General features: G+C 45.4%; 1 protein-coding gene across 5 annotated transcripts in view; it reads right to left on the reverse strand.

Annotated features, from left to right (window-relative positions):
* Window positions 1–26948, reverse strand: part of LOC116173610 (titin-like) — an 80759-nt gene that overhangs the window by 32892 nt on the left and 20919 nt on the right. For all 5 annotated transcript variants that reach the window (XM_031491229.1, XM_031491227.1, XM_031491228.1 and 2 more), the window contains exon 10: window positions 15387–26354. In XM_031491229.1, coding sequence (XP_031347089.1) covers window positions 15387–26354 — 10968 coding nt within the window. The remainder of the gene's footprint in view (window positions 1–15386; window positions 26355–26948) is intronic.

Consider the following 26948-nt stretch of genomic DNA (forward strand, 5'->3'; position numbering starts at 1 on the left):
GGCATCTTGCCCTCGTCTTCCACTGTGACGATCTCGGTGGTTTGCATCTTATCATCGTCTTGCTTAATAATCTTTCGCACCTTCTTAACCCTCTTCTTCGGTTTACCATCTTCCGCAATGATTTCCGTCACTTCGACGACCTCTGGCATCTCCTCAACGACAACGGCGTCTTCGACGGTTTCTGGAAGAACGACTTCTTGCACAGTGACAGTGGTTTTGGGAGTTTCTTTTTCATCTTGAATCGTAACGATTTCTGTAGTTTGTACAACCCCATCTTCCTCCTTGACAATTTTGCGCGTCTTCTTTACCCTTTTCTTGGGTCGGCCTTCATCGGAAATGACCTCGGTGACTTCAGTCGTTTCGGGTAATTCCTGAACGACGGCCTCTTTCGGTTTTTTCTTGCGGATCTTTTTGGTTTCAGTCTCTTCGACGATCACCGACGTTTCAGGTGCTTTCCCTTCATCCTCTACCGTTATAATTTCAGTCACCTGCACTTTGTCATCGTCTTTTTTAATTATTTTGCGCACCCTTTTAACCCGTTTCTTTGGTTTACCATCTTCAGCAACCACCTCCGCGATCTCCACTACTTCTGGCACTTCTTCAACGGTGATGGTGTCTTCCACACCTTTTGGAAGAACAGCCTCTTGTACTGTGACAGTGGTTTGAGGCACCTCTTTGTCATCTTGAATAGTTACTATCTCTGTTGTTTGCAGAATGCCGTCCTCTTCCTTGATAATTTTTCTGGTTTTCTTCACTCGTTTCTTAGGTTTACCTTCGTCAGTAATTACTTCTGTCACCTCAGTTACTTCGGGCAGTTCTTCGACGACTGCTTCCGAGAGCTTCTTCCTGCGAATCTTTTTGGGTTCTTCGCTGGCTTTGATTTCTTCGACGGTCACTGTTGTTTCGGGCGCTTTGCCTTCATCTTCAACCGTCAGAATTTCTGTGGTTTGTACCTTGTCATCGTCTCGTTTGATAATTTTGCGCACTTTCTTGACCCGCTTCTTGGGTTTTCCGTCCTCAGCTATCACCTCCATAACCTCTACCACTTCCGGCACTTCCTCAACGATAACGGCATCTTCAACGGTCTTTGGACGAACATCTTCTTGAACTGTGACAGTGGTTTTAGGTTCTTCTTTCTCATCTTGGATTGTTACTATTTCTGTTGTCTGCAATATGCCATCTTCTTCTTTGACAATCTTCCTAACCTTCTTCGTTCGCTTTTTAGGTTTACCTTCTTCATTGATTACCTCTGTAACCTCGGTCACTTCGGGTAATTCTTCAACAACCGCAACCTTGGGTTTCTTCTTGCGAATCTTTTTGACTTCTTCGATTTCCTCCACGGTCACCGTAACTTCCGGTGCCTTGCCTTCATCTTCAACAGTCAGAATTTCAGTTGTTTGCACCTTGTCATCATCCTTTTTGATTATCTTACGCACCTTTTTAACTCGCTTCTTTGGTTTGCCGTCTTCTGCAACAACTTCAGTAACTTCCACCACTTCTGGTACTTCCTCAACGGTGATGGTGTGTTCAACAGCTTTTGGAAGAACAGCCTCTTGTACTGTGACAGTGGTTTGAGGCACCTCTTTGTCATCCTGAATAGTTACTATCTCTGTTGTTTGCAGAATGCCGTCTTCTTCTTTGATAATTTTTCTAGTTTTCTTCACTCGTTTCTTAGGTTTACCTTCGTCAGTGATTACTTCTGTCACCTCAGTTACTTCGGGCAGTTCTTCGACGACGGCTTCCGTGAGCTTCCTCCTGCGAATCTTTTTGGGTTCTTCGCTGGCTTTGATTTCTTCGACGGTCACTGTTGTTTCGGGCGCTTTGCCTTCATCTTCAACAGTCAGAATTTCTGTGGTTTGTACTTTGTCATCGTCTCTTTTGATGATTTTGCGCACTTTCTTGACCCGCTTCTTTGGTTTTCCGTCCTCAGCTACCACCTCTATAACCTCTACCACTTCCGGCACTTCCTCAACGGTAACGGCATCTTCAACGGTCTTTGGTAAAACATCTTCTTGAACTGTGACAGTAGTTTTAGGTTCTTCCTTCTCATCTTGGATTGTTACGATTTCTGTTGTCTGCAAAATTCCATCTTCTTCTCTGACAATCTTCCTAACCTTCTTCGTTCGCTTTTTCGGTTTACCTTCTTCACTGATTACTTCTGTAACCTCGGTCACTTCGGGTAATTCTTCAACAACTGCAACCTTCGGTTTCTTCTTGCGAATCTTTTTGACTTCTTCGATTTCCTCCACGGTAACCGTAACTTCAGGTGCCTTGCCTTCATCTTCAACGGTCAGAATCTCCGTGGTTTGCACCTTGTCATCATCCTTTTTGATTATCTTACGCACCTTTTTAACTCGCTTCTTTGGTTTGCCGTCTTCTGCAACAACTTCGGTAACCTCGATTTCTTCAGGCAGTTCCTCGATGGTGACGGCATCTTCCACTGTTTTCGGAAGTATATCCTCTTGTACCGTGACAGTGGTTTTTGGTTGTTCTTTATCGTCCTGAATTGTCACTATTTCAGTAGTCTGTAAAATGCCGTCTTCTTCTTTGATGATCTTCCTAGTCTTTTTTACCCGTTTCTTAGGTTTACCTTCATCAGTAATTATCTGTGTTACCTCGGTAATCTCGGGTAGTTCTTCAACGATTGCTTGTTTAACTTTCTTCTTACGAATCTTTTTAGGTGCTTCAGCCGCACTTGTTTCTTCTATGATGACTGTCGTTTCAGGCGCCTTGCCTTCATCTTCGACGGTTACAATTTCAGTGGTTTGCACCACGTCATCGTCCGTTTTGATTATTTTGCGCACCTTTTTAACTCTCTTCTTTGGCTTGCCATCTTCAGCAACAACTTGCATAACCTCTACAACTTCAGGCAATTCCTCAACAGTGACAGCATCTTCAATTGTTTGTGGAAGGATAGCTTCTTGTACCGTGACTGTAGTTTTAGGTTCCTCCTTTTCGTCCTGAACTGTTACTATTTCAGTCGTTTGCAAAACACCGTCTTCTTCTTTGATAATCTTTCTGGTCTTCGTCATTCTCTTTTTCGGTTTACCCTCCTCAGTAATTATTTCGGTCACTTCGGTAAGCTCGGGTAATTCTTCAACTACTGGTGCTTTGGGTTTCTTCCTCCGCACCTTTTTCGTGACCTCAGTTTCTTCTATTGTGACAGTCGTTTCTGGTGCTTTACCTTCATCTTCAACTATTAAAATCTCAGTCGTTTGAACTTTGTCATCGTCTTTTTTGATAATTTTGCGCACTTTCTTTACTCTCTTCTTTGGTTTACCGTCTTCCGCCACAACCTCGGTAACCTCTACCACTTCGGGCATTTCTTCTACAGTAACGGCGTTATCGACAGTCTTCGGAAGGATTGCTTCGTGCACTGTGACAGTGGTTTTAGGTTCTTCCTTTTCGTCTTGAATTGTGACGATTTCGGTTGTTTGCACAACACCATCTTCTTCTTTGAGGATCTTCCTAGTCTTCTTCACTCTCTTTTTAGGTTTACCCTCTTCGGCTATTACTTCGGTCACCTCAGTCACCTCGGGTAGTTCTTCAACGATTGCCTCTTTCGGTTTCCGCTTCCGCTTCTTTTTAGTTTCTTCCGTGATCTCTTCTTCTTCAACTATTACTGTAGTCTCCGGTGCTTTGCCCTCATCTTCTATCGTGACAATTTCCGTTGTTTGTATTTTTTCATCATCCTGTTTGATAATTTTGCGCACCTTTTTGGTTCTCTTCTTCGGCTTACCGTCTTCCGCGACAATCTCGCTTACCTCAACCACTTCCGGAATTTCCTCAACGGTGATGGCATCTTCAACGGTCTTTGGAAGGACAGTTTCTTCAATGGTGACAGTGGTAATGGGCTTTTCCTTGTCGTCTTGGGTAGTGACAATTTCTGTAGTTTCTAAAATTCCGTCCGCTTCTTTGAGGATTTTTCTAGTCTTTTTTACTCTCTTTTTCGGTTTTCCTTCTTCGATTATTTCGGTGACTTCCGTTACTTCAGGTAATTCCTCGACAATTGCTTCTTTGGGTTTCTTTACTCGTTTCTTCTTTGTTTTTGTAATTGTTTCTACAACTTCTTCTTCTTCGCGAACACCTTCCACAGTGGGTAATCCTGCCATTTTCTTCAATATAACCAATTTCATCGCACTCAATACATCGTTCTCATCTTTAATTTCTTCCAAGGACGGAACATACAGCTCCTTTTCCACAGGTTTGGGTTTCTCAACTTCTTTAGGTTTCTTACGTTTTTTCCTTGTTTCTTCAATAATCACCGTCGTTTCTGGTGCTTTACCTTCATCTTCAACTGTGACAATTTCTGTTGTTTCAATTTTATCATCAACTTGTTTCAGGATTTTGCGCACTTTTTTAGTTCTTCTTTTAGGTTTACCATCTTCTGCAACTATTTCGGTAACTTCAACTATTTCGGGTTGTTCTTCTACGATTGTGGCATCTTCTACTGTTTGAGGTAGGGGAATCTCTTTCACTGTGACAGTCGTTTGCGGTTGTGCTTCTTCGTCCTGTACGGTTACAATTTCGGTTGTCTCCAAAACACCGTCTTCTTCTTTTACAATTTTTCGGGTCTTCTTAACTCTCTTTTTAGGTTTTCCTTCCGTAACTATTTCAGTCACTTCTATTTCTTCAGGGAGCTCTTCAACAATTGCCTCCTTAGGCTTTCTGCGTTTCTTTTTGATTTTTTCAATCACTTGCGTTTCCTCCACGGTCACCGTTGTTTCCGGTGCTTTTCCTTCATCTTCAACTGTGACAATTTCAGTCGTCTGCACTTTGTCATCGTCTTGTTTAATAATTTTTCGTACTTTTTTGACTCTTTTCTTACGTTTACCATCCTCGGCAACCACTTCGGTAACTACTTCGGGCATATCTTCAATGGAAATTGCTTCTTCCAAAAGACTTGGACGAGCGACCTCCTCTACAGTGACCGTGGTTTGTGGTTGTTCTCTTTCGTCTTGGACCGTAACAATTTCGGTAGTTTGTAGAACCCCATCTTCTTCTTTCACGATCTTCCTTGTCTTTTTCACTCTCTTTTTGGGCTTACCTTCTTCGGTTATTATTTCGGTGACTTCTGTTACTTCTGGAAGTTCTGCAACTATTGCTTCCTTAGGCTTTACCTTGCGCTTCTTTTTCACTTCTTTTGTAACTTCAGTTTCTTCAACTGTTACAGTAGTTTCCGGTGCTTTTCCTTCATCTTCAACCGTGACAATTTCAGTGGTTTGTATTTTGTCATCTTCCTGTTTAACTATTTTGCGCACTTTTTTAATCCGTTTCTTCGGTTTGCCCTCTTCACTAACAACCTCAGTTACCTCAACTATTTCGGGCATCTCCACGACAGTGACGGCTTCCTCGATGGTCTTTGGAATCGTAACTTCTTGCACTGTGACAGTCGTTTTCGGTTGTTCTTTTTCATCATGAATGGTAACAATTTCAGTGGTTTGCAAAACCCCATCTTCTTCCTTGACTATTTTTCTTGTCTTTTTAACCCTCTTCTTGGGTTTACCTTCGTCGGAAATTAACTCGGTGATTTCAGTCGTTTCGGGCAACTCTTCCACAATTGCAGCCTTGGGCTTCTTTCTACGTAGCTTTCTGGTTTCTTCAGTGACCTGCGTTTCTTCAACAGTCACCGTTGATTCCGGCGCCTTCCCCTCGTCTTCGACAGTAACAATTTCGGTCGTTTGCAGTGTATCTTCATCTTGTTTCACAATCTTTCGCACCTTTTTAACCCTCTTTTTGCGTTGGCCTTCGTGGTCGGTAACCTCTGTGACTTCAACCACTTCAGGCATTTCCTCAACCGTAACAGCGTCTTCGACAGTCTCTGGAAGTATCACTTCTTTTACTGTGACAGTAGTTTCCGGCTGCTCGTTCTCATCCTGAATTGTGACAATTTCGGTAGTTTGCAGAACCCCATCTTCTTCCTTTACAATCGTTCTAACCTTTTTCACTCGCTTCTTGGGTTTACCTTCCTTCGAGATTATTTCCGTGACCACAATTTCTTCCGGAAGCTCCTCAACGACAGCCTCCTTAGGCTTCCTCCTCCTCTTCTTTCGCCGCTCTTCTACTATCTCGGTTTCTTCTACTGTCACCGTCGTTTCCGGCGCCTTCCCTTCGTCTTCTACTGTAACAATCTGGGTTGTTTCTATTTTGTCTTCGTCTCGTTTTATAATCTTGCGCACCTTCTTCACGCGTTTTTTAGGTTTACCGTCTTCAGAAACAGCTTCTATAACCTCAACAATTTCCGGAGTTTCTTCAACGGTAACCGCATCTTCAACAGTTTCCGGTAAGAGAACTTCTTGTACTGTGACAGTCAATTTTGGCTGCTCTTGATCATCTTGAATTGTAACTATTTCGGTGGTTTGCAACACCCCATCTTCCTCCTTAACTATTCTTCTGGTCTTTTTCGTCCTCTTTTTCGGTTTACCTTCGGATACTACCTCAGTAACCTCTGTTACCTCAGGCAGTTCCTCGATGATTGCTCTTTTCGGCTTCTTCCTGCTCGTCCTTCTAATTTCTTCGGTTATCTCCTCTTCCTCAACTGTGACAGTTGTTTCAGGTGCCTTTCCTTCATCTTCGACCGTGACAATTTCAGTTGTTTGTAGTTTATCATCGTCCTGCTTAATTATTTTACGCACCTTTTTTACTCTACGCTTACGCTTGCCGTCCTCGGCAACAATCTGAGTGACTTCGATTACTTCCGGTATTTCTTCTATTGTAACTCTCTCTTCCAGTTTCGGAAGAGGAACTTCTTGTATTGTGACAGTAGTTGTGGGCTGCTCCTCCTCATCTTGAATTGTAACAATCTCGGTGGTTTGAACAACACCTTCTTCTTCCTTCACAATCTTGCGCGTCTTCTTCACCCTCTTCTTCGGTTTTCCTTCTTCGGACATAACCTCTGTGACTTCAGTTGTTTCGGGCAGTTCCACAATTTCCTTTGGTTTCTTCTTGCGTTTCTTCTTTTCTTTGATTGCATCTTTATCGCGATCATCTACGACACGCGATTCTGTATCGTCGGTTGGTTCGCCCGTGGGCAAAGGAGCCAACGGGCCCAAGTCTCTGTCGACCGGCTTACGTTCACCTTCGTCCTCGTCGCCTTTTACAAATGGTTTCAGGCGAATGCCTTCCTCTTCTGGCTTTGGAAGATCCCTTTGAGGCTTTCTGAATTTTACGTCTTTATCCTCTTCGGTATCTTTCGGCTTTGGTTTTCCAGGTTCGAGAGGTATCAGAATCGATTCAGGCATAGGTTTCTTTGGCTTTCGTTTAAGCTTGGGTGTTTTCTCTACGTCCTTACCTTCTTCATCTTCTTCGTCTTTCTCTGGTTTGTCCCTCTCTAATAGTTCCACATCTTCTCTATCTATGTCATAGGGCTCAAAAGGCGACAGTTCTATATCAGATTTTTTCGGTTTTTTAGATTTTTTCACATCTTGAGGTTTGTCCTTAACCTTCTTTATCTTTTCCTCTTCGTCAGGTGCAGGTTTATCTTTCGATACCGGCTTCAGTTTGACTATCTCTCTTTCGTCTTTTACCTCGGGCACTTTTCCCTTTCCAATCACCAAACGTTTAATTTCCTCTTCGTCTTTGTCCTTCTCAGGTTTTCCTTCTCTTTTATACTTGGGTTTCTCTTCCTCTTCCTCCGTTTCCTTTTCCTCTTCATCCTCTTCACCGAACTCGGGTTTTTCCAAGTCCACCTCCTCCCCGTCTCTCACCTTCAATCTCCTCACTTTTCTCTTCCTAAGCTTCTCAGCTTCCTCAATATTTCTGGATAGGTCTCCCTTGCCCTTTATGGTTACGATACGAGATATTTGTGGGAGTCGGAGGGTTTCTCCCTTAGAGGGGAACTCGATAAATGATATTCTCGATTTCAGGCGGAACTTCGGTAACCTCACCTTTTGGTCGTCCGGTTTCTTAGGCGCGCGCGGTTTCTTTAGCTGTATTTGCTCCAATTCTTTTAGAGATTCGACCACTTTAACTTTTTCCGGTTTGATCTCCCATCTCTCAATTGTCATTTTTACCGGTTTCCCTTTCTCGTCCTTTGCCTTTCCTCGTTTGTACTCGTCATCGACGATTTCCAAATTTTGCTTGGAATCGTCAATGTCTTTGTCCAATTGCTTAACCTTCAACTTGCGACGTTTGGTTTTGATAACCTTCTCCGCCTCTTCCATGTTTCTTGATAGAACACCGGCATCTTTTATAACCGGTTGGAGCTCTCTAATTGTAGGCGTGTATTCCTTTGGTGGGTAATCCACAAATTTGATTCTACTTTTCAGTAGTATTTTCTTCAACTTCGTGCTCTTGATTTCTTTTTTCTTTGGCAGTGTGGGCTTTTTCAACTTGATCTCTCCCCACTTGATAGCTTCGTCTTTGGACATTGTGATTACTTTTTGAGGCTTTACCTTTACCACCTCCAATTTCTGTGGTACTAGTTTTTTGGGTTTTTCTTCAAGTGGCGATTCCTCAACTGTTACAGTCGTGATTGGTGCTTCACCTTCCTCTTCAGTTGTAGTAATTTTGGTAGTGTACACTTTATCGCCGTCCTTTTTCGCAATTCTACGAACTCTTTTAATCTTTTTCTTTTTGCCATCTTCGATTATTTCCGATTCAACAGGAATTTCTTCTACTTTAACTCCGTCAGTTATTTCCGAAGGTCGCCTAAATTCTTGAGTGGTGACTGTCACCTCTGGCCTTTCATCGTCGTCTTGCACTGTCGTAATTTCGGTTGCCTGTAACACGCCCTCTTTTTCTTTGAGTATTTTGCGCGTTTTCTTTGTTCTTCTCTTTGGTTTGCCGCCAACTACCACTTCTTCTATCTCAATTACTTGTGGAAGCTCCATTGCAGCCTCTGTTGGTGTCCTAACATCGATCTGCTCTGTGGTTGTCGTTACTTCAGTTGTAGATGGTTTACCTTCTTCATCTACGGTAACAATTTTGGTGGTTTCTACATTGTCACCATCCCTTGTAATTATTTTACGGGTTTTCTTTACTCGTTTCCGCGTCTTTCCACTGTCATCCTTAATTTCAGCAGTCTCAACAATTTCAGGCGTTTCCTCCACGGTAGTAAATGTGTCTACGGCTTCGGGGAGGGGAACCTCCTGAATCAACACTTCAACCCGTGGTTCTTCGTTATCATCTTGGGTTGTAACTATGTCGGTTAATTCCACAACGCCATCTTTTTGCTTAATAATTTTGCGCGTTTTTGTTGTTCTTTTCTTAGGCTTGCTGGTGTCAGTCAAGATTTCTTGCTCCACTACCGTTTCGGGCAATTCGGTAATTATTTCTTTTGGAATCTTCTTCACTTTTTTGATCTTCTTCACAATCTTTTTCTTAGGAAGATCTTCGGTAGTTTCCTCTTCAACTACCGAAGGAGCTGGTGCTAATCCCGCAATTTTTTGTAAAATCACCAATTTTACGGAGCTCAAGACATCGCTCTCGTCTTTAATATCATGCAGGGAAGGTACGTAAAGCTCCTTTATTTCGGTAGGTTCCTCCTTTGTCTTTTTCCTGCGTGGCTTTTTAGTATCTTTCGGAAGTTCCTCTTCCTTCTCTTCTACGGTAACTTTCGGTAGTTCTCCTTCATCTTCAATCGTCACAATTTCCGTGGTTTTCAACTTTCCATCACCTTCCTTTACTATCTTTCGAATTTTCTTAACTCTGCGCTTTTGCCTGTTCTCGTCGGTGCGCACGTCTTCAACTTCGGTCACCTCCGGAATTTCTTCCACAGTCACCGCTTCACTTACAAACTCAGGAAGCATAATCTCTTGCGTGGATACCGTCGTCACCGGTTCATCTTTATCCTGCTGGGTAGTCACTAGGTCAATTACCTGAACCACTTCTTTGCCTTTTTTAATAATTCTGCGCGTTTTCTTCGTCTTCTTAACAGGTTTTCGATCCTCCGATAACTCTTCGCTTACTTCGACAACTTCCGGCAATTCTTCCACAGTCTCCGATTTTAGGCTATCAACTTGCTCTTTAATTTCCTCCGTCATTTCAGTTGTATCCACAGTTACGTACGTCTTAGGAGATTCGCCCTCGTCCTCCACCGTAACAATTGAGGTAGTCTCCAATCCCCCTTCTGTTTCTTTCATCAATTTACGCACTTTTTTGATGCGCCTCTTGGCTTTTCCATCCTTAGCGCGTATTTCGCTAATTTCAATCAATTCTGGTGTCTCAACGACCAACACCTTCTCCTCATCCTCCGGTAGTTCAATCTCCTTGATGGTCACATTCGTTTTCGGAGATTCGTCGTCATCCTGCACGGTCACTATTTCAGTTTCCTGCAACTTCTCTCCCTCCTGCTTAATTATCTTCCTGGTCTTCTTGACTCGCTTCTTCACTTTGCCCGTATCCGAAGGAACTTCCGTAACTTCGAGTTCCTCTGGAAGCTCCTTAATTAGAACCTTCTGCATAATTCGTTTTAGCTTTTCAACGGCCTCTTCGTCATCAACAGGCGCCTCCGTGCCACTATACTCGATACTAACCCCGAATTCCGGTGCTTGATTGTCGTATATAACTGTAGTAATGATGATCGTCTCCAAACCTCTGTGAAGTCGTTTGATTAACTTACGCCGTTTGGTTATTTTCTTCTTCGGAACATCTGATGAGGTATCAATCTCGATTTCCTGAGTTTCTGGCATTTCCTTCAGGTAAACAACCGGCTCAGTACTCGGTTCCACACGATCATATTCAGTCACGGTCACCGTATGTTGTGGAACCTCATTTTCCTCCTCCGTCGTTACAATTTCTGTAACCTCAATCAATTTACCTCTCGGTTTTCTAATGATACGCCGTCTTATGGTTTTCACACGTGGTTTATTTTCGTCATCAACGTACTCAACTACAGTTACCTTCTCAGGAAGTTCCTCTACCACCTCGATCTGATCGATGATCTCAGATTCGGAAATTTTCTTCGTTACAACCTTCTTCTTTTTGGGCTTTGATTTCTGCTCATCTTCTGGTACGTCCAGAAGCGATTCTGGAAGATCAGGGAGTTCCAAATCCAAAGCCTTTGATACCAAAATGTACTTAACAGCGTCCAAAACCCCCTGCTCATCTTTGATGTGTTCCGGTTGAAGTACAAACTTGGCTGTTTCTGGTTTCGCTTGTTGCACAACAACCATCGTTTGAGGTTGCGCTCCCTCATTTTGGAAGGTTATAATCTCGGTAGTTTCAATTATGCCGTGCACCTTCTTCACTATTTTTCGGCGTTTTGTAATTCTCTTAATCTTATTACCCTCGTCATCGCTGATGTCTTCAACATCAACAGTTTCGGGCAACTCCTTAATTGGTATCGCGTCTAACAACTGACTTTCAGGTAATGGTCCAGTATCTTCCACGGTAATATTGGTGGTGGGCTTTTCACCTTCAATCTCTGTTGTGGTAATTTTTGTTGTTTCGAACTTATTGTCAATTTCTTTTATAATTTTGCGTACACGCTTAGTGCATCGCTTTCGCTTACCATCCTTTGCTACAACATCGTATGTTTCAAGAGCTTCAGGTAGTTCCTTTACTACCTTTCGTTTGAGAACTTTACGAGTTTTCGGTTTTACTTTCTTCTGCTCAAGCTCTTCTATCTCTGATTCTGAAACAGTTACCGTGGTGTGTGCCGGCTTGCCTTCCTCTTCAACTGTCACAATATTCGTGGTTTGTTGCTTCCCGTCTTGCTTTTTAATAATTTTACGTCTTTTTGTGATTATTTTAGTGCGTTTTCCATCTTTTCCTACGACATGCGTCACCTCTTCTTCTTCGGGAAGTTCTTCAATTATAGGTTGTCTGGGCATTTCTTCTGGTGCCTCTTCCTCTTTGACCGTCACAGTTGTTTCGGCAGGTTTGCCTTCATCTTCTACTGTCACAATGTCTGTGGTTTGTTGTTTACCATCCTGTCTCTTAATGATCTTACGTCTTTTCACGATTCTCTTAGTGCGCTTGCCGTCTCTACCGACAACGTGAGTAACCTCTTCTTCTTCAGGAAGTTCTTCAATTATAGGTTGTCTAGGCATTTCTTCTGGTGCCTCTTCCTCTTTGACTGTCACAGTTGTTTCGGCGGGTTTGCCTTCATCTTCTACTGTCACAATGTCTGTGGTTTGTTGTTTACCATCCTGTCTCTTAATGATCTTACGTCTTTTCACGATTCTCTTTGTGCGCTTGCCGTCTTTACCGACAACGTGAGTAACCTCTTCTTCTTCAGGAAGTTCTTCAATTATGGGTTGTCTGGGCATCTCTTCTGGTGCCTCTTCCTCTTTGACTGTCACAGTAGTTTCCGCGGGTTTGCCTTCATCTTCTACTGTCACAATGTCTGTGGTTTGTTGTTTACCATCCTGTCTCTTAATGATCTTACGTCTTTTCACGATTCTCTTAGTGCGTTTGCCGTCAGTATCCACAACCTGCGTTACTTCTTCCTCTTCGGGAAGTTCTTCAACTATGGGTTGCTTAGGTGTTTCTTCTGGGAATTCTTCTTCTTTGACCGTCACCGTTGTTTCAGCCGGTTTTCCTTCATCCTCCACTGTCACGATATCGGTGGTTATTTGCTTTCCATCCTGTCTCTTGATGATCTTTCGTCTCTTTACAATTCTCTTTGTGCGCTCGCCATCAGTACCCACAACCTGTGTTACCTCTTCCTCTTCGGGAAGTTCTTCAACTATGGGTTGCTTAGGTGTTTCTTCTGGGAATTCTTCTTCTTTTACCGTCACAGTTGTTTCAGCTGGTTTTCCTTCATCTTCCACTGTCACAATATCGGTGGTTTGTTGCTTTCCATCCTGTCTCTTGATGATCTTACGTCTTTTGACGATTCTCTTAGTGCGCTTGCCGTCTCTACCGACAACGTGAGTAACCTCTTCTTCTTCGGGAAGTTCTTCAACTATGGGTTGCTTAGGGGTTGCTTAGGTGTTTCTTCTGGGAATTCTTCTTCTTTTACCGTCACAGTTGTTTCAGCTGGTTTTCCTTCATCTTCCACTGTCACAATATCGGTGGTTTGTTGCTTTCCATCCTGTCTCTTGATGATCTTTCTTCTCTTTACAATTCTCTTAGTGCGCTTGCCATCAGTACCCACAACCTGTGTTACCTCTTCCTCTTCGGGAAGTTCTTCAACTATGGGTTGCTTAGGTGTTTCTTCTGGGAATTCTTCTTCTTTTACCGTCACAGTTGTTTCAGCTGGTTTTCCTTCATCTTCCACTGTCACAATATCGGTGGTTTGTTGCTTGCCATCCTGTCTCTTGATGATCTTTCGTCTTTTTACAATTCGCTTAGTGCGCTTGACATCAGTATCCACAACCTGCGTTACCTCTTCCTCTTCGGGAAGTTCTTCAACTATGGGTTGCTTGGGTCTTTCTTCTGGGAATTCTTCTTCCTTAACCGTCACAGTTGTTTGAGCGGGTTTTCCTTCATCTTCCACTGTCACGATATCGGTGGTTTGTTGCTTTCCATCCTGTCTCTTGATGATCTTACGTCTTTTGACGATTCTCTTAGTGCGCTTGCCGTCTCTACCGACAACGTGAGTAACCTCTTCTTCTTCGGGAAGTTCTTCAACTATGGGTTGCTTGGGTGTTTCTTCTGGGAATTCTTCTTCTTTTACCGTCACAGTTGTCTCAGCGGGTTTTCCTTCATCTTCCACTGTCACGATATCGGTGGTTTGTTGCTTGCCATCCTGTCTCTTGATGATCTTACGTCTTTTGACGATTCTCTTAGTGCGCTTGCCGTCTCTACCGACAACGTGAGTAACCTCTTCTTCTTCGGGAAGTTCTTCAACTATGGGTTGCTTGGGTGTTTCTTCTGGGAATTCTTCTTCTTTTACGGTCACAGTTGTCTCAGCGGGTTTTCCTTCATCTTCCACTGTCACGATATCGGTGGTTTGTTGCTTGCCATCCTGTCTCTTGATGATCTTACGTCTTTTGACGATTCTCTTAGTGCGCTTGCCGTCTCTACCGACAACGTGAGTAACCTCTTCTTCTTCGGGAAGTTCTTCAACTATGGGTCGCTTAGGTGTTTCTTCTGGGAATTCTTCTTCTTTGACAGTCACAGTTGTTTCAGCTGGTTTTCCTTCATCTTCCACTGTCACGATATCGGTGGTTTGTTGCTTTCCATCCTGTCTCTTGATGATCTTACGTCTTTTGACGATTCTCTTAGTTCGTTTGCCGTCTTTACCGACAACGTGAGTAACCTCTTCTTCTTCAGGGAGTTCTTCAATTATAGGTTGCCTGGGAAGTTCTTCTGGTGCCTCTTCCTCTTTGACTGTCACAGTTGTTTCGGCAGGTTTGCCTTCATCTTCTACTGTCACAATATCTGTGGTTTGTTGTTTACCATCCTGTCTCTTAATGATCTTACGTCTTTTCACGATTCTCTTTGTGCGCTTGCCATCTGTACCCACAACCTGAATTACCTCTTCCTCTTCGGGAAGTTCTTCAACTATGGGTTGCTTGGGTGTTTCTTCTGGGAATTCTTCTTCCTTAACCGTCACAGTTGTTTCAGCGGGTTTTCCTTCATCTTCCACTGTCACGATATCGGTGGTTTGTTGCTTGCCATCCTGTCTCTTGATGATCTTTCTTCTCTTTACAATTCGCTTTGTGCGTTTGCCGTCAGTATCCACAACCTGCGTTACTTCTTCCTCTTCGGGAAGTTCCTCAACTATGGGCTGTTGGGTCATTTCATCTGGTATCGTTTCTTCTTCTACCGTTACCGTGGTTTGGGCCGGTTGACCTTCATCTTCTACTGTAACTATATTGGTAGTTTCTTGCTTACCACCTTCCTTTTTAATGATCTTCCGTCTCCTGATGACACGCTTGGTGCGTTTGCCTTCATCGTTAATGACCTGAGTAACTTCTTTCTCTTCTGGCAATTCTTCCACTGTGGGTTTGGTTTCTTCTTCCTCTGCTTCTGTAATTATCACTTCTTGCTTTGTGCCCGTCTTGATTTTCTTCACTCTTCGTTTTCTCGGTTGCTCTTCCGTTACTTCTTCAATGACGACACTTTCATCTTCAGGCGTCGTGTCGTCTATTACCTCCTCTACGACTACTGTACCAGAATCTTGTTGGCTGTCTTTTTGTTTGATAATCGTACGTTTCGTTACAATTGTTATGTTTTCATCTGTATCCGGCGAGCTTTTAAATTTAGTTACAATTTCGTATGTTTCCTCAGTGTCAGGTTTAGAAACTGTATCTGTATTTTCCCTAAGGTCGGGTATGATTTGTTCTGTAACGTTGGATTGAGTTGTTGATTGTGTTATTCTTGCCCGTGTTGTGTGTGGTTGAGTGTCGACCAGGTGGCCTGTAAGTTTTATAATAATTATTGTGTGTCATTGTTGTTGAAAATGCTGTGTGCATTTGTAATTACTGTGTTCTTTGTCGCGAGTGTTTTATCTGTGTATGTTATGTCGTGCCTGGTAGGTTTTGTGTACTTACCTTCGCGTACGTTTGGTATTACTTCCGTTACTTGGAGACTGCTGTCGTGGTCTTCTAGGGCCATTCTTAACTGTTTGCTGTGAGGTGTTTGTTCGCTTAGTACAGATTCGAGCTCACCCGTTGATGTGTGTTCGGTGACTATTACGCCATAATTCTCTGCGGTTATTGTGGTTTTCGCCGAAGATTCTTGCAACTTATCTGGCACGTACGTGCCTTCCGCTTGCATTTCAATAACTTGCTCTTGTATGGCTGCGTATGATTTAGGCGTTTGCTTTTGGGCAATTTCTGTTGATGCCGTCCCAGAGATCAATTTTTCGCTCTCCATTTCAATGGGGGTAATTTCCGTCACTTTAATACCTTCTTGGTAGGTTACAGTCGTACTTGCAGTTTGCGAGCTTTCCGGCTTCACATCGTAATACTCCTCCTTCTCACTTGCTGATGTGGTTGTCTGAATGACACCTTCCCTAGTGTCGTGCTTCTTAACTGCGTGAGCCAAAGCCGGTTGGGATTTGTCGACCATCTCCTTCAACGTGTCTAAGGTTTCCACTTCGGAGCGTTGTGTTGACACATTGTCTAATATTGTCAGATGGGCTACGTTTGAAGCGGGAGACGATGGTGTGAACACGTCCTCCTTTCTTCCTAAATTGACTTCTGATACAATAATGCTTTCTTCTGGAGCTTCCAGATCGACATTTGCCGTTTCAGTTCTATCGGCTTTTACCACTAGAACTTCCTCTTTCTCTCCGCATATTAACTGACTGACGTTGACAGTCTCTAGCGCGTCCAAAGTTTTACCAGCAAGCTCGCTGGGTTGCTCCTGCTGCTTCAATTCCTCCACATTGTACCCCGCTGTAACCTCCGAAGTTTGAACACTATCCCGAGTGGGAATTGTGGCAGTCACCGATACCGAATCGGGGACCTTATCTTGTTCTCGCTCGCCTTCTTTCTCATGTGTAATTGTTTTTGATACCGAGACGTGCTCCTGTGGAGTATATGCCACTTCCGCCGTTCTTTCTCCAACTGGAGACTCTTCAAATGTGTCTTCCTTTTCTTGTATTTGTGTTTCCTGGACGGTTATGGTATCTAAGCTTGTTTGCACTGGAAGTGCGATGTCTTTTTGTGGCGATTTTCTGCTCAAAGTATCGGTAGAATGCTGAACTTGGATTTCATGCTTCTGGACGCTTTCCAACGGGACAACATCTGATTCGGCCCGCTTCTCCTCTGGTTTTTGTTCTTCAACTATACTCGTCTCCTTGTCGCTGGTAATAACTTCGCTGATGTTTAACGAAACTATTTCTTCCAAGTCAACGCTAGCTTCGTGCCTGATGCTTGGTGCTTTAGTAAACGTTCCCTCGCGTTCGTGAACCATTTCTTCTTGCATGGTAAGCGTCTTTAGCGAGTCTTGCGTGATATTGGCAATACTGAGGGCTTGCTCTTGGGGAATGAAATCTTTGATATTCTCCCCAGTTTGCACTTGCAGATGTTCTAATGCCTCGGTAGTGTCAATGGTCTTCTCGGCCATCTCTACATTGGCGGAACTTGGCGTGTATTCCGCTTCTTTATAGCCGGTAATGGTTTGGTAGGTATCTATACTGGTTTTTTCCTCAAATATCGTAGTGGCTATTTTACTGTCCGGTTTGAACTTCTCTTCGAAGGTACCTTCAGATTCGGATACGCTAGCTTGAGTCTGTACGACGCTATCGAGCGTGTCATGTATGAGTTCAGCGCTCCCAGGTGAGGGTCCTTCTACTTTGGCCATGTCGGTTATATTTTCGTTTGACACTTGCTGGTAAGTCTCAGCTATCTTACGATCTTCTACGTTAACAGTCGCAATGGATGTCGCCGATGGTTGACTTTCGAATTTCTCTTCCTTGTCGTGACTTACAATTTCGTGCGTCGTGGTTAGCTGTTGCAAGTCGATGGCGATGTTTGCTTGCACCATGGTCTCCACATCTTTAGGCGCTAGCATTTGCTCTTTCTCTTGGACGTTTACTTCAGAGTGTACTATTCCTTCAAGAGAAGTTTGGGTAACATCCACTGTCTGTGTCGTTACCACTTCTGGTTTGAATTCGCCAGGTGCCGTGGAGGTTTCCACCACAGTTTTCTGTGGAATTCCATGCACGCTGACCTCTAACTCGGCGTGCTCAGTCTTTGGGCCTTCGCCCGGTTTAAAGCTTGCCTCCTTCTCTTGATATATTATTTCAGTTACCTTCACGCTCTCTTCGAGGTTAACGCTTAGATCGGCCGACTTAAATTCCGCTGCAGGAGTCGTGAACGGCATTTCACTATCTTGTACGCGCAGTTCAGATTGTATTATCCCTTCCAGCGGTAATTGCTGGACGCCGGCTTCCACCTGAAGCGTCTCCAGGTCGAACTTTGAAAATTCCGAGGCGACTGTTTCGGCCTGAACTTCGGTACTCTGACCCACCACGTGACCGGTAATCTCCGTGTCGGCCTTCGCTGTTATTTGCGCTTCAGTCGGTGCGAAGAGATCCTCTTTTTCGCTGGGGGTGACTTCAGAAACGGTAATACCTTTGTCTTCGTCCAAAACTACGTCGGCTTGCTTAACTGCAGGAGTAAATTTGTCATCGAAGGGCATTTCTGTGGTTTGCACTTCAATTGCCGTTTGCACCAGAGCTTCACTGGGGATTCGACTGACTTCCGCAACACCTTTGCTTTCTTCGATTGATGCCGCTAATTGCCTCAGATCTTCTTCCGGTTTTACTACGGTCGTTTCTGCAACCGCCTGTCCGGCTAGTTCAACGTTCGCCTGAGACTCGCTTGGTTTTTTTAGATCTTGCAGCAAGTCTTCTTTTTCGCTTGATACCACCTCAGAAATCGTTACGCTTTGCTCTTGTTCAAGCGATACGTCGGCTGTTGAGGGTATCTTCTGGAAATCACCCGTAAAGGTTTGCTCGGATTCCTCAATGCGAACCTCGCTATGAATTAGCCCTTGAATTGGTGTTTGTGTGACGTCTGCTGTTGCTTCGTTGGGCGACTCTTCTGTAAATTTCGTTATTGTGGAGGCCGATAGGACCTCTGTGGTCTCTGCGACTCGCCGCTCTTGGAATTCTAAAGTCGCCTGGTTTCCCTCAGGCTGCATTGGTTGCTCGAACAAGTCCTCTGCTTCATTAGATACGATTTGGGAGATCACAACGGTTTCGGCCCCATCGACAGCAATGTCGGCCAACTTTGAGTCAGCTGGGTGCTTATCGACTAGTGGCGTTTCACTCTCTTGCACGGTCACTTGTGATTGCATCACTCCCTCTTTAGCACCTTGAGTTACAGTCGCAGTAAACGTTCCGACATCCTCACTTGTAAAGTCTCCCAGTGACGCTGCGGTCTGTACTTGCAAATGCTCGGCTACTTTCTGTTCGACAATATCCACCTCAGCAACCATGCCCGTTGGCTTTTGGCTGACATCCAACTTCTCTTCGACTTCGCTGACTACCACCTCAGAAACCACAAGGCTTTCCTCTGGCTTTACTAGCAGATCAGCCTGCTTCGTGGGCATCTCAAGGGTTTTTACAAAATCGCCCTCTTTTTCATGTACGCCAATATCGGTCTGTACAACACCTTCACTTTCGACGTGCTTTAAATCAGCCGAGACCTTCTTGACGTCCTCTTCTGGTAGATCTGAGAACAGAAACTCACTGCGGACCTCAGACTGTTGCGCGACAGTTTTGCCGATAACGTCGAGCGACGCGACCGTTGTTTCGGGTACTTCCGTCGTCTCGAGTGTGCTTTCGCTTTCAGCGACGTGCACCTCGCTCTTGGTAACGCCCTCCGAGTGCTCAATGGAGACTTCGGCTTCCTTCGTTACTATTTTCAAATCTTGGCTGTACGGAGCTTCGGTATCGTGCGTTTGGACTTCGGTTTGGATCACACCTTCGCTCGGTGTTTGTTTCAGTTCCGCCGTGACTTTGCTTGCGTCAAACTCGCCCAAATCAGTCACGTTGCTCTCGGAAAACACTTGTAATTTTTGTGCGACATTTTGGCCGGTAATTTCAAATTGAGCGGTGGTTGTGTCGACCTGTTCCGCCTCGTCTAGCGCAGTTTCTTTGTCGGTTGACACAATTTCGGATATGGTGATGCCCTCGCTTTGATCAACGATCAAATCGGCTTGCTTTGTGGTCGGCTTAAAGCCTTCGGACAGTGGCACCTCGGAATCTTGCGAGTACACGATGGACTGCACCAGCTCTTGCTTGGGCCTTTGCCCTACGGACGCTGTAACTGTTTCCGCGGCTTCTTCGACTAGTTCCGTGATCGAGCTTTCGGTGAGCACTTCTGTTTTGGTCGCAACGCGTTGGTCTAAAATATCGACGCTTGCCGTGCTTAGAGCCGGCGCTTGATCTAGTGTTACCGCGCTCTCCTTGTCGGAGGTCACGATTTCGGAAATGATCACGCTGGCTTCTTCGCCGACTGTGACATCTGCAGTTTTCGAAATGGTTTTGGCATCGGGCGTCCAGACGTTCTCGCTTTCTCGCACCACTGGTTGCGTCTGAATGATGCCTTCAATTGTAAGTTGCGTGGTTTCAACGGTGTGCTTGTCGACGTCTTCCGTTTTCAACTCGGCCGTGGCGGTTTCGACAAAGACCTCCGATTTTTCGACAGTCTCTTGTCCTAGGACGTTTAACTGCGCAAATCCTTCATCGGGTTTTTGAAGAACGTCGAAGGGTGCCTCTTTTTCACTCAGAGTAGTTTGCGAGACCATAACGCTCTGAATTTTATCAACCGAGTAAGAGGCGGTCTTGGTTTCGGTACTGGATGGGATATAAGGTGCCTCGCTTTCATGCACGTTCACCTCCGATTGCACTACTCCCTCCCCCAACTCCTGCTCGACATTGGCGGTCATTGTTGGAGCTTTATCTTTTTCGGAGTACTCCGCTGTGGTTGTCTCGGTTTGCACTTCAGTTTTTTCCGCGACCAGTTGAGTTGCAACGTCAACTTGCGCTGTTGTAGTGTTTAGCACTAACGAGGAGTCGAAAACTTCCTCCTTGTCAGTCGAGAGCACTTCTTTAGTGACAATCGCGGACACTTGGTCAATCGCCACATCCGCCGTTTTCAAGTCTGGCTTCAAATCCTCTTTAAATGGCGATTCCGCCTCTTGTATCACATTCTGCGACTGAATCGCTGCGTCCATAGGCGAATATTGGACATTCGCGGTTGACTCTGGCACTTTTTGATCTTCCAAACTGCCAATGGTCGACTCCGCAAGCACCTCAAAACTCTCCGCGACACGTTTATCACTAACACTCAATTCTGCCTGGGTACCTTCGGGCACAACCAGCGCTTTCAAGCTGTCCTCCTTTTCACTCGTGTGCACTTCAGAGACCGTAACGCTCTTCTCGTGCTCCAAACCAACCTCGGCTGTCATCTCGGCCACTTTCGGCTTCCCTTCGAAGGGCCTTTCGCTATCCTGCACACTGGTATGTACTTGAATAACCGCCTCGTTTGGTATCTGTTGCAAATCAGCCGTTGCCTCATCTGTAGCCTTGACAGTGTACTCGCTTGCAACACTCTCAGTTATAACCTCAATATTCGACGCCACTTTGTGACCAGTTACCTCAAAGTCAGCAGTACTGGTTGAGGGCGCGTCTAATTCCTTCAGCATAGCCTCCTTCTCCGACGTTACAATCTCAGAAATCGTAACCGCTTTCTCTTCGTCAATCGTGCATTCGGCGAGCTTCTTGGGCAGCTTTGTCGTCGAATCTAGCGGCTTTTCCGACTCTCTCACGTCACTCTCGGACTGAATTACACTATCCACAATAGTATGAGTCACGGTGGCGGTTGACTTGCTGATCGCTTCCTCGGTCAAGGTCGCCGTTGAGTATTCCGCCTGGACCACTATATTTTCGGCCACCTCGTACTTGTCGACGCTCGGTGTTGCCTTTTTGTCTTGTGGCACGGGCGCATCGGGAAACGCCTCTTCCTTGTCTTGGGTAACAATCTCGGTGATATTTTGAACGACTCTCCCCAGCTCCAGGTTAACGTTTGCCTTTGACGTATCGGGCTTGAACTCCTGATCGAAATCTCCCTCTTTCTCCTGAACGTGTTTCTCCGACACCACGACTCCTTCAACTGTTTCTCTAGTTTCCGAAGCTTGGAGTTCGGTCGGTTTTGAGTGTTCTAATGCGCCTGTACCGTCTGTGGTTTCAGAGAGGTGCTGCTCGGGCGCCAAGAGCGCGCCATCAATCTCTACCTTGGCTGTTTTAGTAAAGGGGAGCACTTCGGGCTTGTAGCCTTCTTCCGTTTCGCCAAGTGTTATTTCGGAAGTCACGGCTCCCTTTCTTGACTCATAACCGAGATTCGCTATAATGCCAGACGGTTTTACATCCTCCTCCAAAACAGTCTCGCTATCAGCAGCGACCGCCTCGGTTCGCGTTACAGTCTCCATTAGAATTGTCTCTGAGGTAGCAGTTGCGCTTTCCCTCAGCTCCTTTTCCAAGTCTGCTGTTGCAGCTTGAAGGGCGACTTCCATTACGGAAGGCAGCATCTTACTGCCTATCACCTCAAAGTTGGCAACCGTCGATTCTGGCGCTTCCGAGTCAGCCAAGGGACTTTCTTTTTGGTGTAACTCAACTGAGGTGACCATAATGCTGTGGTCTTCATCGACGGCTAGCAAGGCGGTTTTGGATTCCGGCTGTTTTTGATCAACTCCCTTCCCTTCCAGTTCCGATGTAACCGTTTCTGTCTGCTGCAAACTGACGAAAGGCACATGGTCACTTTGGGCCAAAACTTGCTCGGGGAGATCCACCTCCACGTTCCTGACGGCATCGGTAGCAATCACTTGCGAAGTTTGCGCCGTTTCGTAGGTATCAAATTCGGTTATCGCTTTCTGCGTTGCGGGCGCTACATCTTGGGGAGCTATCGATTCGGAGTCACCCTCGGTAACCTGGGTAACGGTAATGCTTTTGCTTTCGATAAATTCAACCTGGGCCTGATCACTGCGTTGGGGAAACTCATCGAAGGTTTCACCCGCCTCGCGTATGGATGACTGAGTCTGAATCAGACCTTTAAAGGTCGTGTGCTCGACCTTCGCCTGTCCTTCGAGCAGCTCTTTGGCCGCCACGTCTCCAGTTGTATCTTGTGCCGTCACAACGTTTGATTGTGCTACGGTCTGTTCGATGACGTCGAAACTCGCCTTTTGTTCGCCGATTTCCGTTGGTTGTTTCAAAACGTCCTCCTTTTCGGTCGTTACCGTTTGGTTTACGGCGGGAATTTGAATTTCTTCAAACTGAACGCTGCCGTACTTAGACTCCGGAATTGGGTGTTTCTCGAATGACGCCTCGGATTCGCCCAAGTTAATTTGCGTCTGAGTCAGCCCTTGCTGTTCCAATTGGTCAAGTGTGGCCACTGCCTTGGTCGGCGATTGCCGGTCGAGTTTATTATAAGCGTCACCGGTGAATGCCTCGAATTGTTCGGCGATATCGCGACCTTCAACGATTCCTTCGGCTTGGCGAAGATCGGGAGCCGAAGCACTGGTTAAAGCGTGTTCGGAGTCGCACAGCGTGACGTCCGTAATCGCGACCCCTTCGCCCAGCTCTATATTCTTGGAGGCGGTGACACCCGTAGGCTTGCCTTCCTCAAACAATCCCTCCTTTTCGTTAACAATTGGAACGGAAGCTATTAGCTCTCTGAGCGCCTCTTGCTCGGAAGTCGCTGTGGCGCTTGTCACTTCGCTTTTCGCTATGTCTTTGGCTGAGTCATCGGTTTCTACCACCGACTGCAGCGCGGTTGTGCCGCACGGGGTCAGTTCAGCTTTGCCGAATACTGTTTCGGGTTCAACATGTTCGAGCGACTTTTCTTTATCGTGTGGTTTTACTTCCGAGACTATCACGCTGGAACCCTCCTCAAATTCGATGGTGATATGCTTCAGATCGGGTGTCACGTCGACGGAGTGCTCGTCCTCCAATTCGGCGGGTACCATGTGTGCTTGTGTGATGTGATGGTGTACGTCTTGCTGGGTTTTGGCCATTTCTTCTTTGATCACCTCCGGCTTGAAATCTTCAGTCAGAGAAGCAGCGACAACTTCTTGACTTAAAGCCACCTCTTTCTCTGATAGGTTTACGTTTGCCTTGGTTTCTTGGGGTTGTAAGTGAGGAGCGAGCACAGTCTCCTTGTCGTCCGTTACGGTTTCGGTTGTTACGGATGTTGACTGTGCCGGAGCAACTGCGATCTCAGCATTTTTACTATCCGGCGCTCTATGCACGAGCAAGTCTGACTCAACATCGGTCGCTGTTGCTTCGGTAACGACCAGTTCGCTGAACGGTTTCGTGTACTGTTTCGCTTTGCCAGTCAATGGCTCTTCCTTAAGGAGTTCTTCTGCATGAATTACGGTTTCTATTTCAGAGCGTACCACAACTTCGCTCGTTTCAAGCGCAGGTTTTGCCAAGGAACCTACCGGTTTCTGACCTGGGGTGTAATCCTCCTCCTTTTCGTGGGGGAGAACTTGCGTTACATTCACTTCCACGTTAGTACTAGTAAGGTCAACAAGTGCTTGTTTGGTTTCAGGTAGATCTCTGACGTAATCCGTCTCCTTTTCAGCAAGCTGCGCCTGCAAGATCAGTAAACCTTCCAGTAGATCACGTGATGATGTTGCTTGGTCCGTGGGATGCTTGTCCTCCACAATATTTCCGGGGACGAAATCAGCTTCGATTTCGATTTTACTGGCAACACTTTGTACGTCAAGTTGAGGAGTAGCGGTATAGGAGGTAAATTCGCCGGAAATGTAGTCAGCCTCTTTGTCCTTCGCGTAAACTTCGGTTACGCTGACTCCCTCGCCAGTTGTTAGCCCAACCTCCGCCTGCTTAGTATTCAACTCCTCGTGCTCGTACTGTTTGAGCGACTCATCTAACACCGCTTGTGAGATAATCGTCTCCGTGTGCGTAGAATGTGTGGTACTCGCATATCCAGCCTGTGGAGTTTCGTCTGATAATTCTTTCGTGCGACTTTCCGCTTGAACCTCTTCAACGATACTGGTTGGCAGCGTATGGGTGGAAATTTCCTTGCCAGTTTGTATATCAGGTACCTGATCAGGCTTAAGCTGCCCCTCAGATTCCATAGTCTCCTGTTGGACAACCCCAATTTCGTATTTCGACCCTGCGTACGACGCGCTTACGGTGGAAAAGGAAGGTACCTCCTCCGCGTACGTTCCTTCCTTCTCTCCGACATGTGTTACCGTAATCTCTTTGGCCTCTTGAGTTTCAATAACCGACTCTGCTTCTTCCGTCACATACTTAGGGGTCTCCTTAAATTCCGTCGACGAATCCGCCGTGTGCACTTCCGACACACCAAGCGATTCGGTGGGCTTTATAGATGACGTCGCGACAACCTGCGTTGGTTTCGCATCAGACGAGAGTAGGCCTTCCGATTCATGCACGGAAACCTCCGACTTGTGGGTCGTTTCTAGACAGAAAAGCGTTGTAGACGCCACCTTGCCCTCTGGTTTGTCTCCGGGCGAATAATCCCCACCACTTTCAACCGCCACGTTTGTACTTGTCAAAACTGACTCCTTCGTCAATATTTCCACTTCGGCAGTTTGCCGCGGCACAGCCTCCTCGACGAATTCACCTTGCGGTAATTGACTGTCAGTTCCCGTAACAGTAACCCCCTCCAATAAAATAAGCTCTTCGTCTGCGGTACTTCGATCGGGCTGCTTCGACTCTAGAAACTCGCTCTCTTTCTCTTGAATTTGGGGATACTCAACTTGTAAGCTTTCGTCAGTAATTAGACCCACTCCAGCTGTTTGGCTGGGTGGCAACTTTCCTGGCACATACTCTCCTTCCAGCTCGCTCGCGAACATCTCGAGCGAAGTCAGTGGTTTTTGGGCAATGACATTTGGATTTGCCACCTCGGTGGCTACAAACGATTGTGGCAGATGTTTTCCGGGTTTCACCTCCGTAGTGACCTCGCTAATAATTAAAGACTCTACGAACTGCACGTCGACTTTAGGTTTCGTCGCTAAATCTCGCAATGTGCCATCAAATTTCGCCTCAGTATCACCCTCATGTATTTCGGTTACAGAAATGCTCTCCTTGGTGCTGACCGATTTTGTTGCTTGTACTTTACTTGACGGCACCGTGTCGAAATCTTCTTCGCGTTGCGATAACTCGGTTTCGGTGACGCCTGCAGCTTCGTGTAGCAAAATTGATACGCCAGCCTTTGTGTCGGCATCCGTCTCCTTTTTCAAATCGTCAACGCTGTACTTCTCTTGTACCTCGCTGACCGCGATACTTTCGCTGTGTACAAACTTAGTGGTTGCCTCGGCCGTTTGGGGCGTCGGCTTGTCGGCGAACACCTGGGGTAGAACTTGGACGTCTTGTTCTGTAACTTCCAGAGATTCTTTTGCGTCAATGGCTTGAGTCGCCTTGAAAGTGGCTTTCTCTGGATGCTCACTTTCAGTTTCCTTATCCTGCGCGACAACCTCTTCTTTGGACAAAGCGGAGTGGGTGATCAGACTGACATCCACGTTTTGCTCCGTCGGTTTTCCCACAGATATTTCCACACTTTGCGATGTAGAGGTTGCTTGCGCTAGGGAGATGGAAGATTCTAGTGGCATTTGTTTTTCCGTAGCCGCATCAAATGGTTTAATGATTCCCGTTGTTTCGTCTTCGACTATTTCCTCGCTCACTTGGGGAACCTTAGACTGTAATTTTCTTTTCTCTATCGTCTCTACAATCTCAGTCTCTTCCTTTACTTCGCCTTTCTTCTTACGCGTCTTCTTTTGCATTTTTCCACTCTTTGTTTTTTCTAAGACAATGATTTCTTCCTCCTCCTCTTCTTCTTTCTCTTTTTGTGTTTCAGTAGGATGCGTAACAATGGCAAATGACGCCTGAGTGGTTTGACTCTCTTCATCAACGGGCAGCTCTGTAATCTGTACTTGGTCAACTTGCGTGGGCTGCGCGGTTTCTTTTCGTTTCACGCCCACTTCCTCTCGAACGGTCTCTTCCTCGACCACAATGGTTTCTGTGAAAGTGTAGGAATGTTTTGTGTTTCTATTATCGGTTTAGAGTTAGTGTCGACTAATTTATCTACTAGATCTGACGAGAAGAGCTTCAAAGCCGTAGTGTATTATTTATGTTAACGGAAGCGTTATAAGAAGTGTAGAAGTGTGACAGAGCAATATAACATATATACAAGAAAGAGATAGAAATAGAGCACTCACCTACAGATGCGCGAAAGCTGAAGCGCACTCTAAACTTCAATCACTATAAGCCATGCGGCGCTTGCAACCGTTTTCAAGAAGAAGTAGTAGCTTAAGTTAGCGTTAAGCGACAAAATGCGTAGCGACAATTGACACGTAGCGTACACGTTGACGCGAAAATTAATACGAAGAAAAAATAACGCTAATGGGGACGGACATAAGAATAATAAAAACTTACCACTTCAATGCTAATAATATATACACAAAAAAAATGTCGCAATACAAGGGCCCCATTTTCGCAAAAAAATGTCCGCTAACTTTTGGTATAAAATGAGGACCTCGTCTTGCTTCTTCGCAAAAATTATGTATTTACATATGTAATAAACCTCCTTGTGCCGCACAAGGTTAAACGTAAG

Source organism: Photinus pyralis, unplaced genomic scaffold, assembly GCF_008802855.1.
Source record: "Photinus pyralis isolate 1611_PpyrPB1 unplaced genomic scaffold, Ppyr1.3 Ppyr1.4_LG6, whole genome shotgun sequence".
NCBI lineage: Eukaryota > Metazoa > Arthropoda > Insecta > Coleoptera > Lampyridae > Photinus > Photinus pyralis.